Source organism: Parasteatoda tepidariorum, chromosome 9 (genome assembly GCF_043381705.1).
Source record: "Parasteatoda tepidariorum isolate YZ-2023 chromosome 9, CAS_Ptep_4.0, whole genome shotgun sequence".
NCBI lineage: Eukaryota > Metazoa > Arthropoda > Arachnida > Araneae > Theridiidae > Parasteatoda > Parasteatoda tepidariorum.
Window position 1 is genome coordinate 26,125,991 of NC_092212.1, and position 18,914 is coordinate 26,144,904.

Consider the following 18,914-nt stretch of genomic DNA (forward strand, 5'->3'; position numbering starts at 1 on the left):
AGATTGTATTAGACCTTAAGTATTATTTTGGCTAATGGGAACGTGTTATCGCAAATTTATTGAAGAAAGAAGTACATTTCATGATAGAAAACTTTGCTACCATTTAAATTTTTTTGTATCACCTTTTCCCCAATTAACGTGTTCACATACAAAAATAGTAATTCTGCGTAACCGATATCTTTACAAAAGACTTGCACCATGGCTTGGCCTTCAATCGTCTTCTTACCATGTACGGACTATAGCATGATCATCCTGGTTAAATACTACTCTAATATTCAAAGAGTGGTAACCATTTATGTTAACTTATCATATAAATAGGACTACAGGCGACAAAAAATGTAAAAAGTAGTGATTAAAAGAAATCCAAACTTTTTTTAAAAAAGAGATTAAAAGTAACAACTTTTTCTAGCGTATTTCTTTCAACTTCCTAATCAAGGTGATTTTTTCGCTTTAAATATGAATAATTTACAATGTATATCATGGTGATAGCTATGATTAAATAATTATATAAATTAAATAAATAAAAAAGTAATTAATTTTTTACCACTTCTTGCATCTTTAGTCGCCTGTGTCATCCCTGTCTGAAGCGACAGATAAGAAATTTGCTATTAAGAAAGTTGTTTGCGTTTACCACAACGCATAATAGACCGCATTTTTCTTAAATTTTTTCAACACAATCTGAAATAAATTTACTATAAAAAATAAAGCTCTTAAAAAAATCAAAATCCTATCTATAAGTGCTATTTGTGAGTTGCGTATTGTCTTTTGTTTTAAAACAAACAAAAGAATTAATTACAGCACTGCAAGTCATGTAAAATTAACTTATACTACTACTAGTTTATGATTTTTTTTTTTATCGGGATGATTTAAAACTTGACAACCTAACCTAATGCAACTGGTATCAAATACCTTTAATATATTTGCATTAAAATTAACGAGAAAATCAAATTTTCTACAAATGATTTATCAAATATTATAACTTTATTTAATTTTTTTGATGATGATTTACCAAACATAATTACTCCATATTCACTTTAGAATATTTTTTAAGGATGAAAGGTTAAACATTATCATTAAGTGATTGCTTTTATATTTCTTTTTTAATATTTTCGTAACAAATATATTCATTTCATGTCCTGTTTTTGAACAATTTTGAAAAATGATAAATGAAATATTATAACTTTGTACCCGATTTTGAACTCTTTTTAAGGTTGATGTAGCAAACATTTTCATTTAGTGTCCTCGTTTGAACTTCTTTCAAAGATGATGTATCAAATATAATCATTTTGTGTCCTCTTTTAAATTATTTTCTAAAGATGATAGATCTATTGAGGCTGAAACTGAATCCCTCTTCTCTGTTATCCTTTTTACTATGATTCCACCAGAATTGTCACAAGCCAAGTCAGCTACCGACAATGTTCGCGAAGACCATTTCTCTTCCATTTTTGGGCTTAGATTTGGAGACTCGTCTGAATCTTGACTTCTAAAATTAAAATAATACTTTTAATAAAAATTTAAATTACAAAAGCCTTCAGTCAATCTATGTAAAGTTAGTAACAGTGATGCGTTTTACTTATTTCATTACGATTGAATTAAATAAGTAGATTATAAATTTAAAAAAAGAATTTAGTTTCGATCAATTCTTACATTTTTAGTCGCTTGTTGCATCCCTGTATTGTGTTTTAACAAATTCCTGCAGATTTATGTACTTGAAGTGGAAGAAAACTTTAAAATTTGGTATTTAATTTTTGTTTAATTAACAAGTTCACGCCGGGAAAAGTGAAAAATAGTGGTACGGGAAAAGAGAAAATACTGGTCGAAGAACTATTTCAATATTAGATAATATTCGGGAGGAGTTAATCTATTCTCATCAATAACAATTCACTATAAGGAAATCTATCACGGCGAAAAAGCAATTCAATATAAAAATTGCATCCGTTAAAATCAATTGGTAGTTATGGATTTTTATTATTCCCGGAAAATAACTAAAAAATGAAAATTATTTTTACCAATTGTTACTCCGGTGTGCTGCCAAGATTTGACAATCTAGCGTGACCCACCGGTGGGTCACCCCGGAGTGAACGTGTTAAATTCAATTGAAAATTACTTAGATTACCATCATATAAAAACTTGTGTATTTAAAGACTTAACAATATGCAGTCCGCATATATTTAGTGATAAGTTTACAATGTAACCGGTGTTTACTTTCGTTAAAACCACCTCAGTAGTAACGAAATTCTAGTGGTAGTGAAATTTAAGTTACTTTTAGTTTAGTATTTTCCATTATAAGTAATTTTATAACCACTAAATATCAAAAATTATAAGTATGATATAAAATGCAACGTTAAGGCATCAAACTATTGGTTACTATACTAAAAAGTAGGCGTAACTATCTCTCTTTAACGAATTTTACTATATAATTTGCTACCACTTTATTTTAATTTTATTTTATAACCGTCATTGAACAACCGACCCAATTTAATGGGTTTACGACTACTAATGTGTAACTCCGTAGCCTTGTAATTTTGAACCAATCCAGAAGACAAGGAAACTGATTTAACGTGGATCAGTCACCATTTACTACACGGGGAGTCTTCGGCCGGCGAGGATCGAACCCACGACCTCTTGGACTTGGGCCCAGCGCCCTACCGACCAGGCTATCCCGGCCTGCAATTATGCCGTGCCGGCGGCACTTTATTAAAACTATTCCAGAAAGCGGAGCAGTTGGCCTCCCTGTACTCTATTGACCCTTGACAAAATGTCACATGAATATCAGGTTGCAGCGCGCGACATCTATGTGTTGTCACCAGCCACTAACGTTTGACTTGGACATGGCACCAACGTGTTGTCACCGGCAGCTAACGTTTGGTTTTCACGTGACAACACGTTGGTGTCACCGGACATGAAAGTGTTAAAATAAAATTTTAATTCAGGTTTTTAAGCCTAAATTGAGCACACAAAACTGCAAATGTATTTAATTCCAATATGCAATAAATTTTAAGTCTGGCCCATCACAGATCTGCCAAACGCTCTGTTGAATGTAACCAAATTCTACAACGGAAGTTTCATAGCTACAGAATTTTATTTCCGAGTGGTAGCAAATTTATACTTTTTACTAAAATAGATATTAAAGAAATTCGTCTAAAACTACTTATAAATAGTTCAGACACGCATCCTAAAGGCTGTTTTCCGAAGGCTCCGTCGTCTTATGAAATGATGCTTTATTACTAATAATGTACTATCTATATAACTGCTGTAAGTTTGCAACTGTTACTCATGACTGTTAGGTCAAGTTTAACGTATTTAACCCTTTCGCGCCGACTGTCACAAATACGTGACAGCATAAAACCGTATCAATCAGGGTAAAAAGATAAAACTGGTAACCAAAGTAGTTCTTTAGCAGTTAGTTTACTGAAAAACAAAAACCGATTTCATGATTCTCATTTCTTGCAAGCTTGAAGCTTCCTTTGCCTAGAACTAAATAAAAATTCAGCCTTTAAGATAAGGGGTCTTTAACTTTTGGCTTCCTAGTGCATCACCAGAAAGCCTCCACAAGGTTTCTCATAAGTAGACAGCGCAGACTATTTAACCCTTTCGCGCCGACTGTCACAAATACGTGACAGCATAAAACCGCAGAGATGCCAACTTGCTCCGGACAGCAAATATATATAATAAAGTGGTAGTTTATCAATTGTGATTCTTTGTTTAATAAATTGAATTTATAAGATTTTTCTCCAACACTATTTCGAAACAATTCATAATCTTATATTATTTACCACTATATAGTTCTTATCTCATGCTAAACCTTTTAAAAAGCAAGCAAAAATTGTCAAATCTTTGCAAAATTCACTTTGTAGTTATTTACCGTTTTTTTTAAAAATTATTTTGGGGTGTCCGGAGCAGTTGGCATCTCTGAAACCGTATCAATCAGGGTAAAAATATAAAACTGGTTATCAAAGTAGTTCTTTAGCAGTTTATTTGTGGGCGGAGTTATAATTGTTTGATTTATTTAATTCCCCATTATTTTGTTCAAAATAAAACTATTTAGTTATACTTTGAAGTGACTGATTATATATATGATTAAACTAACAATAATTAAAGTAAAAGCAAAGTAAGTCTGTCAAATTAGAAACGACTACATTTAAGTTACCGTTTTTTATTTAATTACAACTTGATTCTGATTTTGTACGAATGCTTTTCTGAATCACCCGTCCCCAAGGGATTAAAACGAATGCTATTCATACTGATTCTGAAAAGTTCGCAAGAAGTCAATATGGAGAAAAGCCACAATTTTATGAAAATGAAAAGCATTTCTGATCTTATTTTTAAATACTTAAAAACTTGCACAAAAAACCATTGCAAGCATTAGAAGTTATATGTTATACATATATAATTTATATATATATATATATGCTTACGACATATACGAAATGGTCTTGATAACGTAACCAGCAAATGGTTGACAATATTCCTGAATATATTAGATATGATACGCTAGCCAATCAACTAATCCCACATATTTATTTTAAAATTTTAATAATATTTCAATACTTTTGTGGATTAGAGCTGCAGAAGATAGCAATTCAGAGTTACAATAGGTTTTGAATAATTTTTAATAGTGGTAGTTAACAATTTTTAATCGATACCGCTAAAACATTCCAAAAGAAAATTTTGATTTTAGTAAAAAACTTAGCTAGCTTAGATATTCCGATTTTAACTACTTACCCACAAGAAAAGAATGTTTCATTCGTAGCAAAATTTTCAGCGTCATCCACAGTTTGGGGCAACTTTTTATTTAAAGTTTCTGGCAAAAATGAAGAACAGATGCCAGAAAAACATGTGATAATTGAAAATGCCAAGAAAGGTATAAATTTACCATATTCAACCTGAAAATATTAGAATGATGCATTAATATAGTATTTTAATAAATTAATAAATATCTTAAAAAATGATACATAGGGTGCTTCACTTTAAAATGGAATGCTTTATGAGAAGGTAAAACAGGTATACCAAAACCATAAAATTAACATACGAATGTAAGGTCAATATTCAAACCAGAAACACAGTAAACACAAATATTTAAAAATAATTTTATTTCACTATATTTCGACACGTCTCACATTTATGAGCAATATTACATTCATAAAGTACCCTATTTGAAGATAATTTGTTCTAATTTCAAACAGGGTGCTTTATAGAATGGCAAAACAGGCATACCAAAACAGTAAAATAAAGCATAGGAACATGGGGTCATGAACTTATTTGAAGAGACTAGAAGTGTTGCAATTTAAACGTAATATTCAAATACAATAAACACTAATCTTTAAAAATCATATTATTTTTACTGTATTCAGGGTTCCCTCGGTCCTTGAATAATTTTAATAGTGGTAGTAAATTTAGGTTAGTGCTAGAATATATTTCTTATTTTAATAAACCATTCGTTCAGTCTTTCGACACATGTCACACATCTGTGAACAATGTTGCATTGATAAAATATGCTATTTGAAGTTTATTAGCTTCATCTTCAAACACAGTGTTTTAAGAAAGGGTAAAGCAGACATACAAAAAGGATAAAAAACATACAGGAATATGGGGTAACAAACTCAACCTGTAACCAATTACTGTTACTCAACCTGTTGCAATTTGTACGTAAAATTGAAATACAATAAATACAAACCTCTCGATATAATTTTATTTTTACTCTATTTCCACGCCTGTCATACATTTATGACCAATTCCATAGAGAGATGCTTAAAATTTTAGCCAGAATGTTGTGACAGCTAGATAACGTTTATGAATATTTCTGACATGCTTCAGAAGGAGCGTATTCCATGCATCGTCAATTTAATACGAGTCTCCAAACATCACACCAAAGCTGTGAGCATCCTCTAAAGTAGAATTGGTCTTAAATTTGTAATAGGAGTGGAATTAAGAGTAAATATTAAAGGATTTTGAATGATTTTTGCTTGTTGTTAAGTATAATTTTTATGTATAATATACCGGGTCGGGATTGTGAGCCCATGTCTTTGTTATGCAATTTTCGTATTTTAAAAAAAAATTTATGTTTTTTTTCTTCTGAATACAGCATTATTTTAATAATCCTGATATCTAAAAAGTTTGTTTAAAAACCTTAGAATTTGAGCACAAAAATCCTCGCGCTCAGAATATTTTTAAATACATACACTTGTTTCGAAATATTAAATTTGGACTTTTAATTCATTGTCAGAATGCTTAATTTAAGCTATTTTCAAAGTTCGAATGCAAAAATGATAAGGAATAAGCTGAAAGCTGTTTTAAAGGTTGTGGATTAGTTCCAATGTCAATAACTTATGATAGTATCCTTTCCACGAGGTTAGCATCAGCAGCTATCCTGAATATACTGATAGGGAAGATATAGATGGAATGAAAATGAACATTGTTATATAAAAAGTTAAGTATTGTTTTTAAAGCATTTTTTTTATATCCTAAATCAACTGAGATCAAAATTCTGTCAATAGTACTAATAATAATTGAAAGTTATAAGGGTATTATGTTTTTACAGTATTTGACTAGATTTGTCAAAATTTGCACTTCTCTAGACAAGTTTGCTTTGGTTTCCTGTATATTATTTACGCAAAATTGAAAAAAAATAAAAATTAAATTAATAAAAAGAATAGTTTCGAAGTTATAAGTAATTTATGCTTAAATAGAAACAAGCCCTCTTAAAAAAACCTTTACCACTTTTGATCCTTTCGTCTGATCCTTAGTTACTTATGATTTTGATAGTCTTTACAAAATTATTTAAAATAAAATGCAAATGAGAGAGAAGCTTCAATTTTTTTAGAAAAAAAATGTATATAATTATGAAAAGAACATACATTAATAAAAAAATGCAATAGTATTTCACATAATGCTTTACAAATCAAAATAAAATAACCAAATTCGTAAATAGAAAAGTATGTTTCCCTAACAGGACAGACACACTCCACCAAAATGTTGCAACTGTAGTGAATCCCACACCGCAAACTACACTGGAAGCACGCAAACCCACTAGGAAGGGCTCTCGCCCGATTCCCACAACAACAGCCGGTATGGCTCGCAGACTTGTCATAATAATAAAAGAACTGCAAGAACTCATAAAGAATGAAGAGGTACTCCAATTACTGCAAAGANCATAAAACCGTATCAATCAGGGTAAAAATATAAAACTGGTAATCAAAGTAGTTCTTTAGCAGTTCATTTGTGGGCGGAGTTATAATTCTTTGATTTATTTAATTCACCATTACTTTGTTCAAAATAAAACTATTTAGTTATACTTTGAACTAACATTGATTATATATATGATTAAACTAACAATAATTAAAGTCAAAGCAAAGTAAGTCTGTCAAATTAGCAAAGACTGCATTTAAGTTACCGTTTTTTATTTAATTGCAACTTGATTCTGATTTTGTACGAATGCTTTTCTGAATCACCCGTCCCCAAGGGGTTAAGGGGCAAAGCAGGCATGCAAAAAAATAGTTAACAAATAAATGTGAAAAACGTAGGAACGAAAGTTATCTGATCCACTTATAGGAAACTGCAATTTCTACGTAATATTTAAAGATCATAAAAACTAATCTATAAAAATAATTTTACTTTTATTGTACTTCGACACATGTCACACATCTGTGAATAATATTGCATTGATAAAGTATACTATTTGAAGTTTATTAACTTCATCTTCAAACACAGTGTTTTAAAAAAGGGTAAAGCACAGACATACAAAAAAAAATAAAAAAACATACAGGAATATGGGGCAACAAACTCAACCTGTAACCAATTACTGTTACTCAACTTGCTGCAATTTATACGTAAAATTGAAAGACAAGAAACACAAACCTCTCGAAATAATTTTATTTTTAATCTATTTCCATGCGTGTCATATACATTTATGACCAATTCCATAGAGAGATGCTAAAAATTTTAGCCAGAATGTTGTGACAGCTAGAAGTGTTTTTGAATATTTCTGGCATGCTTCAGAAGGTGCGTATTCCATGCATCGTCAATTTAATACGAGTCTCCAAACATCACACCAAAGCTGTGAGCATCCTCTAAAGTAGAATTGGTCTTAAATTTGTAATAGGAGTGGAATAAAGAGTAAATATTAAGCGATTTCTAATGATATTTGCTTATTGTTAAGTATTTTTTTCACGTATAATTTGTATGTATAATATTCCGGGTAGGGACAGCGAGCCCATGTCTTTGTTTTGCAATTTTCGTAATATTTGTAATATCTCATAATCATTTAAAAAATATTTTTTAAAATTTGAAGTCATAAATGCATGCAGATTAGAATGTCTTTTTCTCTGTCTTTACGACATATTCTGAATTTTAAAACGATTCTTTTTAGTTCCATGAACTAGTAACAAAAAATAAAAATAAATAAATAAATAAAAAAGTTTTATGCTAATAATTTTAAGCATCCTGCACTATCTCTAAACTTTAATTTTAAAAACAAATTTATGTTTTTTTTCCTTCAGAATACTGCATTATTTTAATAATCCTGATATCTTAAAAGTTAGTTTAAAAAACCTTAGAATTTGAACATAAAAATCCTCGAGTTCAGAATATTTTTAAATACATCACTCTTGCTTCGAAATATTAAATTTGAATTTTTAATTAATTGTCAAAATGCCTAATTTAAACTATTTTCAAAGTTCGAATACAAAAATGATAAGGAGTAAGCCATTTCAAAGGTTGTGGATTAGGCCCAATATCAATAACTTATGAACGCCTTTTATAACTGGAAGCCTCCACACGGTTTCTTCTTATAGACAGTCCGATCAGACCATTGTGAAATAGTTCCACAGACCGAACGAGTCATTTATTACAAAATCTAATTAAAATAAGAAAGTGGTAGCAAATATATGACAATTTTTTTATATTTCTTAATATTACTGGTTTGCCTTATTCATTTGTCAACCACTACAGATTCAATTCTCAAACATATATGATACATTTCGCTCAATTACTTTTATAAAAGGTTTTGGGTTCATGCGCACAACTGGTTCACTTTTCAAGCAGTCTGCGCGGACTACTTATAAAAGACCGTGTGGAGGCTTTTTGATGTAGGAGGTGATCGGTTAGCATCAGTACCCATCCTGAATATACTGATAGGGAAGGAATAGATCAAATGAACATAAACATTGTTATATAAAAAGTTATGTATTGTTTTCAAAGTATTTTTTTTGTCCTAAATCAAATGAGATCAAAATTATGTCTATAGTACTAATAATTGAAAAGTTATAAGGGTATTATGTTTTAAAAGTACAGTATTTGACTAGATTTATCAAAATTTGCATTTCTCTAGACAAGATTGCTTTGGTTTCCTGTATATTATTTACGCAAAATTTAATAAAATAAAAATTAAATTAATAAGAAGAATAGTTTTGAAGTTATAAGTAATTTATGCATAAATGGGAACAAGTTCACATAAAAAAGAAACCTTTACCACTTTTGATCCTTACGTCTTACGTCTGATCCTTAGTTACTTACGATTTCGATCATCCTTACAAAATTATTTAAAATAAAATGCAAATGAGAGAGAAGCTTCAATTTTTTTAAAAAAAATTGTATATAATTATGAAAAGAACATACATTAATAAAAAAATGCAATAGTATTTCACATAGCGCTTTACAAATCAAAATAAAATAACTAAATTCGTAAATAGAAAAGTATGTTTCCCTAACCATTTTCAACGTTTATAGCAGTTATTTTGGTTTTTAATTTTACAGCAATACAGAAAGCAAATTTTTAGCTAGATTTCCCCAAGACTGCAAATTCAACTGTCGAACTTAAAAATGAATTTATGATTATTAATGGTAAAATTTTGAAAAAATATCATTCCTTTCTTTTAAATATAAAAAGTCTAGAAGTGTGTTTTAATGGTTAATATTTTCAGAAATGTGCTAATTTACTTTATACCTAAAGTCGGGGTTTCTCAGGAAGACAGTTAATTTGGGTTCCGTAGCCGAAAAAAATTGGGAACCACAGGTCTAGGTATTAGTATCAAACGTGTTAAATTGCCATCATTGTATTATTTCTGATAAATGGCAACAGTAGTTCAATAGAAAAAGTGGGGCATAGATTTATTCATCTACATGGTTATATGCCTAGGCGGTTTACCCTAGGCGGGTAAATATTGAGTAATGTCTTGTATAATTTAATTTATTTTATACGTTATTTTATCTGTTGAAAGAACCTTGAGTGCGAATCGTTTACTGCTAATAGCTTAAAGATAATTATTATGCTTGAATAATAATTATACTATAGAAGAACGAATTTTTTGTTGTCGAATTTATGCAAGTACTCGAGCATATCTAATTTGGATTAGATAATTTTAAGTCTGAAGTAAGTTTTCTTCAATAAGCTACAGGTCATTTTTAAAATTAAATTTATAGTCTTGTTTATTTTTTATCTGAATGTTCAAGTTTAAAAGGAACGTTTAGGTTCATATACAAACATTTAAATTTGTCTGCGCTTTGTAAATAACACGTAAGGCAAAAACAATTGATCTTACGTATCGCATCACAAACTGAAATGTATTATCGCTTTCATCCTACTACTTCCAACGTTGTAAAGAAGTTAGGGCATTTAGTACACTTTCGAGAGAATTTTAAGAAATCCTGCTTAAGACGATATCGAATTGCATATAAATCTATCTATAGGAGAGAGACTGATTGCAGATTCGAAATCAGCCACATTAAAATATCAGCCACATAACCACATGCAACATGAAATAAAAAAATTGCTCCCAAGTGTTATCTTTCAATGTTATCTTTTATTAAAAGAAATATAGATAATGAATTACGTCTTATCAACTTTAAAAGGTAACATCCATTTTTTTAAAAAGCATTTATAACCTTGAATGCAAAATGTTTTATATTAAGGGTGGCGATTATGGAACAAGTTCTTACCAGATAAACTATGTAAGGCACAACGAGTGTTGATCCTGTTCCGATTGTGCAAGCCATTCCCATTCCTATTCCCCTCAACGAAGTTGGGAAAAGCTCAGGTCCTTGTTGGTACAACGTCATGAAGGCTGAACTAGTGCCAACTTTAGCTAATAAGGAAGCAATCACTCCAATGTTTGGATAGTCTGGAAAAAAGAATATAGTTTTTAAAATTTAAGGTATTTTTCTTTTATATGACACATAATATAGCTAGATGTTAAATTATCTAGCATTTAAAAAAAAGGAAAAGAACTCGTAGTCCAAACTCTTTAACTATCCTATCCAATCAGGACAATGCTTAATCCTTTTTATGTATTTGAGAATATCGATGCATCTATAATTACTGTGACTTAGCGAATTACCAAATAAAAACTTAAAGGACACGCATACAGGGAAAATGTACCGGGTGTACTTATTGTCTAGAAAGGATGTTATGATATGGTCGGGATAGCCTCCTTGGTAAGGGGGTTGGACCCATGTTCAGAAAGTCGTCAGTTCGATCGACACCGGGCGAAGAGTCCCGGTGCACAATATGGTGACTGGTGTAAGTTAAATCTGTCGAGATCACAAATTTCATATCCAAGTTACGATAACGAATCAATACCCTTGAGATACTGTATCAGAGATAGATCGTGCTCTGGTTTAGGTCCAAATTATGATCTGCCGATGGATGGTGTGTGAATGCGTCCTCCCTGTAAAACGAGCTGTGACGTGTCAGTGTCAGAGAAGTTGAATTCTTGACCATAGATGGCACCACTAAAGAAATAAGAAGCTACGCACCCCTCTGCCTTAAAATAGGCTTGCCAGTATTGACAAATGGCATGGGACAACAACAACAATATAATATTTGGCTATCTAATTGGAGGCAGGACTTACTTTAGTTTTGCAAACACCTATCGTTTTATGATTGATGCTAATACATTTATATATTTATTAAAATAATTTATGTGTAGTGGCAGTCAAATTATTAAATTAAAGTATACACTTCGTCACATATTTAATTACAACATCTTTGATCTGGTGAGATTTGGCAGCTACTTAATAACTAGTATTAATTCTTTTAATAATTTTCTTCTAATATTAAATATTACTTTTAATTTTGAAGACATCGGTATTAAATTGAAATAAATTTTTTATCAAGTGATTAATTACGGTGTTTATTGTTTTATGAATAATTGAGTGCGCAACAGATATTATCCAGCGAGCTTGTTGATTCAAATCAGCTTGTTACCACTGCTTATAGCAATACTTTTGAGTAGTAATAGCTTACGTTAATAACTAGTCAAAAAGTCTATATGAAATCAGAGAAATACAAGTAAAACAAAATTCTGTTTAATATCCAGCGATTATTTTTTTTTAATATATGAAGAGCTTATTGGATGAGGAAATTTTCAGGGGCTTATTAATCAGGGAATATAAAGTAAAATGATCCCATCAACATGAGCATGCTCAGAATAGTTTATGCTTTCACTTGAATTTTGACACATCTAATCCACATCTTACTCGGTTGGAAGTTAAGAAAAAAACATTATTGCTATGGAGAGAGCCTGTTTGCATCAAGTGCACGCTAAATGGATGCCAAGTTCCAAGCATGAACAAATGCATCACCACCTACATGAGAAAGCCTCCACAGGGTTTCTTATAAGTAGTCTGCGCAGATTATTTAAAAACCGAACCACTTGTGCGCATGAACCCAAATACTATTTTAAAAGTACTTGAGAGAAATTTATCATATACATATATTTGAGAATTGAATCTGTAGTGGTTGACAAGTGAATAAAACAAACCAATTATATTCATAAATTAAAAAAACTTTTAGACATATATTTGCTACCACTTTCTAATTTTAAATATAAGTCATATTAATTGGTTTACCTTAAAAGCCACCCCATAGACTGCAGACACGCCAACATAATCAAAAATAACGGTAAATAACTAATTTTTGCAAATATTTGACTATTTTTGCTTGCTTCTTAAAAGGTACAGCATGACTTAAATTCTAGCTAGATCATGTAATTTGGCAAGGTACCTGCCCGCGCAAGCGGGCACTAGACCTCTGATCTGTGATATGCCCTAGGGCGACTGAGACTAATGACATTGGAAATGAGGACGGGAAATTTGGAGGAGTACGAGGCAGTAACGGCTCGAGATATCTGCATATGTAGTTCAAATCATGATAACATAAAAGAATTAGTTGGGGATAAAGATATGAAAATTGGCAAAATAAGTAATGAATAATTAAGAAATTTATGTACAAATATTAAAGTACAAGTCTGATAAAAATTAAAGGCAAATATAATAAACTATTTACAATATGTACAAGTAGTATCCTCTGATAATACGACGACCCGGCCGTCCCGGTACTCCACCGCTCGTGCCGGGTTGCTCGTCGTTCTAGTATTAAAACCTACAGCTTGCCCGGTTGGGACCCTATTTAAAAAACAAGGTTGCTCTTGCCCCGGGTTCGCCGTAGGCCTTGTGTCATGACTGTGTTTAGTTTGTGTGTGTATTCCTATCTATTGTATCTACGTGAGAGTGTTCCGTCTGATAATAGGAAACTTAAGTTCAATAAGGTGGTGAATTATATAAGCCTACAAATTATTTAGAAATAGTGGTGGATAAAAATTTTCCAAATTGTATTTATTAAACCACGAATCACAATTAATTAACTACCACTTTGAAATACATATTTGCTGACCGGAGCATGTTGACATCTCTGAGACTGCTGAACTCAAACTGTCTTTTATTTTAACTTTTTATACTATTTCATGATGTATGGGATATGGGCCTTCTGCACGGCCCAGGTGCCCAACTTTTTACAAATAAAGAAAGAAAGAAAGAATTGGTTTACCTTCATAATGGTCTGATCGGACTACCTATAAAAAAGCGTGAGGAGGCTTTCAGTTATGGGAGGCGTTTTAAACGACGTAGCTTGGCCTTCTTTTGTGCAGAGATGCCAACTACTCCGGATACGCCAAAATAATTAAAAATGCGGTAAATATATACAAACAAAATTTTGCAAATATTTGACTATATTTGCTTGCTTTTTAAAAGACACAGCATGTTGCAACTAAGTGCAGAGATGCCAGCTTGCTCCGGACAGCAAATATATATTTTAAAGTGGTAGTTTATCAATTGTGATTCTTGGTTTAAAAAATTCAATGCAGTAGATTTTTATCCACCACTATTTTTAAATAATTCGTAGGCCTATAGAATATTGTCATGCTACACCTTTTATAAAGCAAGCAAAAATAGTCGAATATTTATAAAATTTGCTTTGTAGTTATTTACCGTTTTTTAATTATTTTGGCGAGTCCGGAGCAGTTGACATCTCTGTAAGTGGTGAATTGTTTAGAAATAGTGGTGGATAAAAAACACTATTGGTAAAATACCACTTTACGAAATATTAGTGTGAAATAATATTAAAAAATAATGGTAAAGTTACCTTCTTCTGGCAAAATGACGGGCAACATACAAGAAAAAGTTGACAAGGCAAAGGCACAGACTGAACACCATCTTCGACCGATTCTTTCCATGAAAAGCCACGTAGAGAAATGTGCTGGTACTTCCACCAATGAAACAAGAAAAAAGTTGAAAAACTGATTTCCTGCCAAGTTTTTCACATTCATTTGAAGACCAAAGTACGGGATAGAATTTCCTATCCTTAATAAAAAAGAAAATGAAGTTAATTCTATCAGTCTAAAAAATAAATATTACTCACATATAGAGACGTGATGAACAAAATTGTTGTAAATATTAATGATCTTATTAACTTTTATAACTAGAAATAATTTTTTAGAAGACAAATGTTTCGAAATTTTGATTGCTTACAATGCATTTTTGCCAATTTTTATTAGTTCCGAGGTTGCAATTCCCAAATCGATATGCAATTGTAAACACGATATTACGACTTGGCAGTATGGATACTTTATTTTAATCTGTCTTCAGAAAACATATATTTATTAAAACTACCACTACTTATTAATAATTAAAAGTGATTGCGCACTCGGAAAGTTGTGATGGTACCAGGAAATTTACCTTTCTCGATAGTAAGGTAATATTGAAATGATATTTTGCCGGTTTTTAATGTTTTCTTTATTATTATCAGTCCTGTTTAAAATACTATTTAATAAGTTTAAAAACTTGCGTTTATATAAATGATTCATTTTGTGTGATGTTGGACAAAATCATTTAAAATTAATATAAAAATCTGACAATTAAAATTAAATTAATGAATTTTACTCTCACTTAAAACATAAAAATGAATTACTATGGAGAATCCGCAATAATTCGCAGCTATTAACACGTTGCTTGCCCGTCTGGCCAAACGGTAAATAACTTCAAACTATATTTGCAAATATTAGACAGATTTTTGCTAGTTTTTGAAGAGGTTTAGCTGACATATAAGAAAAAAGTTGTGAATTTTATAAGCCAGCGAATTGTTTAGTAATAGTGGTGGATAAAAATCTACTAAATTGAATTTATTAAACTAAGAATTACATTAATAAACTACTATTTGAAAATATTCATTCGCTGTCCGGAGCAAGTTGGCATCTCTGCGAATATAAATAAAACTATTTTTGTCTGTTCTATATTACATTAATTTCTTCAAATCATTTTAGTAACGATAATAACATAAAAAAATTAAAAATTTTCTCGAATTATGTGTTTCGAATAATCTTGGCTTCTCCGGTCACCGGTGACACCCGTGGCGCTACGAATAAACTCAGTGTTGGTCACCGGTGATCCCCATGGCATTCAGCGTGTTAATGTATCTATAAAAATAATAGGAAGAGTTTGTGTGCTTGTCTTTCCTAAAATTCTACACTAGGATCCTGAAACCAATATAAATTTGATAGCTACTTTTTAAATATAAAATGCTCAAACAGTGATTTTTGTGAAGCTTCTGTGCATCGTAAGCCACAGCGTATTTTACCAACAAAGCGTTCTAGATTTTTTCCGACAGAGAAAAGCTTATTTATTTTTATTTTTTCAATTTAGACATATATATGGAGCAGTCCCGCCCCCCTCATTTGAATTACGGACTGCGTAAAAAAAATAAAATAGACGATTTATCCTTTCACTTCAAGTGCAGAGAATGAAAAATAGTTTCTCAATCAATCTTAGAACTGCTTTTTTTTCGTGACGTCATTGCAATGCTATCTGACTTTTAAAAAAAAGAACTGTTAAAAATATAACTCTTATAATATAATGTTTAAATAATGACCCCGGATAACTAGACGATAATTTAAGCTACGAAATCAGACACGAAAACGTACTTTCGCTCAAAATATAGACGATAACTGCAATCTGGGAAATATGGTTTGGTTAGGAGAGCGGTGTGAACTTCGAACCTCTTAATGTCACTTTTACTTTTCATATATTTATCTACATCTCGAGAACTTTATAAGCGAATTTTAAAAGAAATTTCACAAACAATTATAAAATTCTTTNATATGTATATGTACGATTTAACCTATGACTTCTAGCGAAGCGAATGAAAAATAGTTTTTCAATCAATCTTAGAACTGCTTTTTTTTCGTGACGTCATTGTAATGCTATCTGACTTTAAAAAAAAAAGAACTATTAAAAGCATTTCTTTTAGTATAATGCGAAAAAAAATATAACTTTTATAATATAATGTTTAAATAATAACCCCGGATTACTAGTCGATAATTTAAGCTACGAAATTAGACACGAAAACGTACTTACGCTCAAAATATAGAAGATAACTGCAATCTGGGAAATATGGCCCCAATAGTTTGGTCAGGAGAGCGGTGCGAACTTCGAACCCTTTAATGTCAGTTTTACTTTTCGTGTATTTCTCTACATCTCAGGGGTGAAAGCGAGACGGAAAAGAGGAATGGCTGGTAGTAAAACTATTTCGGTTATAACTAGTTTCCGGGAGGAGTTGACTAATTCTTTTTAAAATATTTCAACAATATCTACATTATCCTTGGAAAATAAGCAGTTTCATATATAGACTAAAATTATAAAAGAAATCTTGATAGTTACAGATATTTTATTTTTCTCGAAAAAAATGCTAAAATGAAATGTCTTTCGTACCAGTTTTTGCACTTTTCCGTCTTGCTATATAAGGGCTTTCAGCCATGCTACATCTCGAGAACTTTATAAGCGAATTTTAAAAGAAATTTCACAAACAATTATAAAATTCTTTATTTTACAGATAATTAATTCCTAGCAAAAAAACAATTTTAAATAATTATTTTTTATTATTTTATTTAATAATAGTCGAAAAACTCTCATGTTGTAAGGTATAGACATTTTCACACCATTTAAAAAATGTAATTTTATTTTAATGAAATGCAAAATTTAACAGAAATTGGCAAAATAGTTCCTTAGATTTCAAATCTTGAATAACTGAATTTTTTTAAACGCGGCTACCCCTTATATTTTGAGGGACGGAAATCAAAAATCAAAAATCGCAGAATAAAACGTATGTTAATTCAGAGAAAGTATGTTTTTTCAGTTTGATTCCGTAACTTAAAATATCAACTGCTTTTTTTTTTGCACACTGAGCGATTTTAATGAGCAAGAAATATTCTAAAATGAATTTGTAAAATATACTCATGGAGAAGAAGGTGAATAAATATTAATTACTCACCAACATAGTGTGACAAGCAAGAACCTTTTGCGAAGAGTAGGATATCTAAAGAAATCTTTTGGGGAATTGACTTCGCCATTTGCTTGTAATTTTTTCTTCTCACCCAGTTTCTAAAATAACAATTGCAACAAATTGAAATTGAAGAAAAAAACAATAAAGACAAATAACATCCTGTAAATTTGATAAAACATGGGATTTTAGAACATATGGGGAAATGACCAACCCTAACTTCTTCATTTTCAAACATTTATTTAGTTTACGAGCACTAAATATTGCATAATGGTACCAATTAAAATTCTGTGTTGTTTTCTGCATAGTAGCCAATGCAAGTGAAATCAGGGAAAGATGTGATATAATTTTCATCCCGAAAATAACGTCACATTTATCACTACTGTAAGCTCTCTCCTCCTGTGCCTATGTTGTTAACATGTACATTAACATAACATATAAAAAAGTTGAATTATTATGTAAGACTAAAGTACACTAAAACACTTTTATTGAAACGTTGTAAAACGAACGTTGGCAACGAAACTGAAACAAACATTTACATTTTAACACCTTTACGTACACCACTGTATGCTACATTTTTATTAAAGCATATCTTATATGATAGTTTTACCCAGTAACAGCCGCCACAAAATGTGTTTTTTAGACCCCCCTAGTATGTAATCGTAAATCTGAAAAGGTTACAAAATTGGAAAAGTCAAATTCTCAAGTATTCTTAATTTTTATTTTCAGTAACCTCACGGTAATGTAATAAAATGTGTACAAAGTGTAAGATATTATTGAAAGAGTTCTAAAATTTTTCCATGAATTTTGATGCTTGTTGCTGTTTCAGTGTGAGTAAAGTAAATATTGATTTACGTTAATCACGTTTAGCTCCGCAGGTGAAAACACTAAAGGCTCGTTGACACCCTCAGAAACAGATCGGTTTTGACCGAAAAAAACCAGTTCTTCCTACTAGTTTTCTTAAACACATTCTGGAAAGATTTCTTGGAAGATATAATTTGAAAAGTTGAGATTGCTTTTAATATTTACGTTCGAAAGTCATGCTCAAATGCTGAAGAGACAATTATGCCTGCCAACTCTTTCCGAAAATGGGTTTTCCAAGTGGTAGTAAAACAATTACAGCAAAAACAATCTTACTCGTAATAATAATTAGATATTGACGAGATTGTAATCCGCTATAATAGTCTATATATTTCTGCTATGTATTTGTTGTAATTATTTATACGTAGTGGTGATCAAGCTCATTTATAATCATAAAAACAGAGATGCCAACTGCTCCGGACATGCCATAATAATTAATTAAAAAAAA

General features: G+C 30.9%; 1 protein-coding gene across 6 annotated transcripts in view; it reads right to left on the reverse strand.

The window, feature by feature from the left end:
* Positions 1-984: 984 nt before the first annotated feature.
* LOC107452446 (carcinine transporter) overlaps positions 985-18,914 on the reverse strand; it is a 76,659-nt gene continuing 58,729 nt past the window's right edge. For all 6 annotated transcript variants that reach the window (XM_043041840.2, XM_043041844.2, XM_043041842.2 and 3 more), the window contains exons 7-11: positions 17,597-17,706; positions 14,417-14,634; positions 10,936-11,117; positions 4,726-4,886; positions 985-1,483 (exon numbers count right to left, since the gene is read on the reverse strand). In XM_043041840.2, the coding sequence (XP_042897774.1) occupies positions 1,282-1,483; positions 4,726-4,886; positions 10,936-11,117; positions 14,417-14,634; positions 17,597-17,706 (873 nt within the window). In that variant the 3' untranslated portion in view covers positions 985-1,281. The remainder of the gene's footprint in view (positions 1,484-4,725; positions 4,887-10,935; positions 11,118-14,416; positions 14,635-17,596; positions 17,707-18,914) is intronic.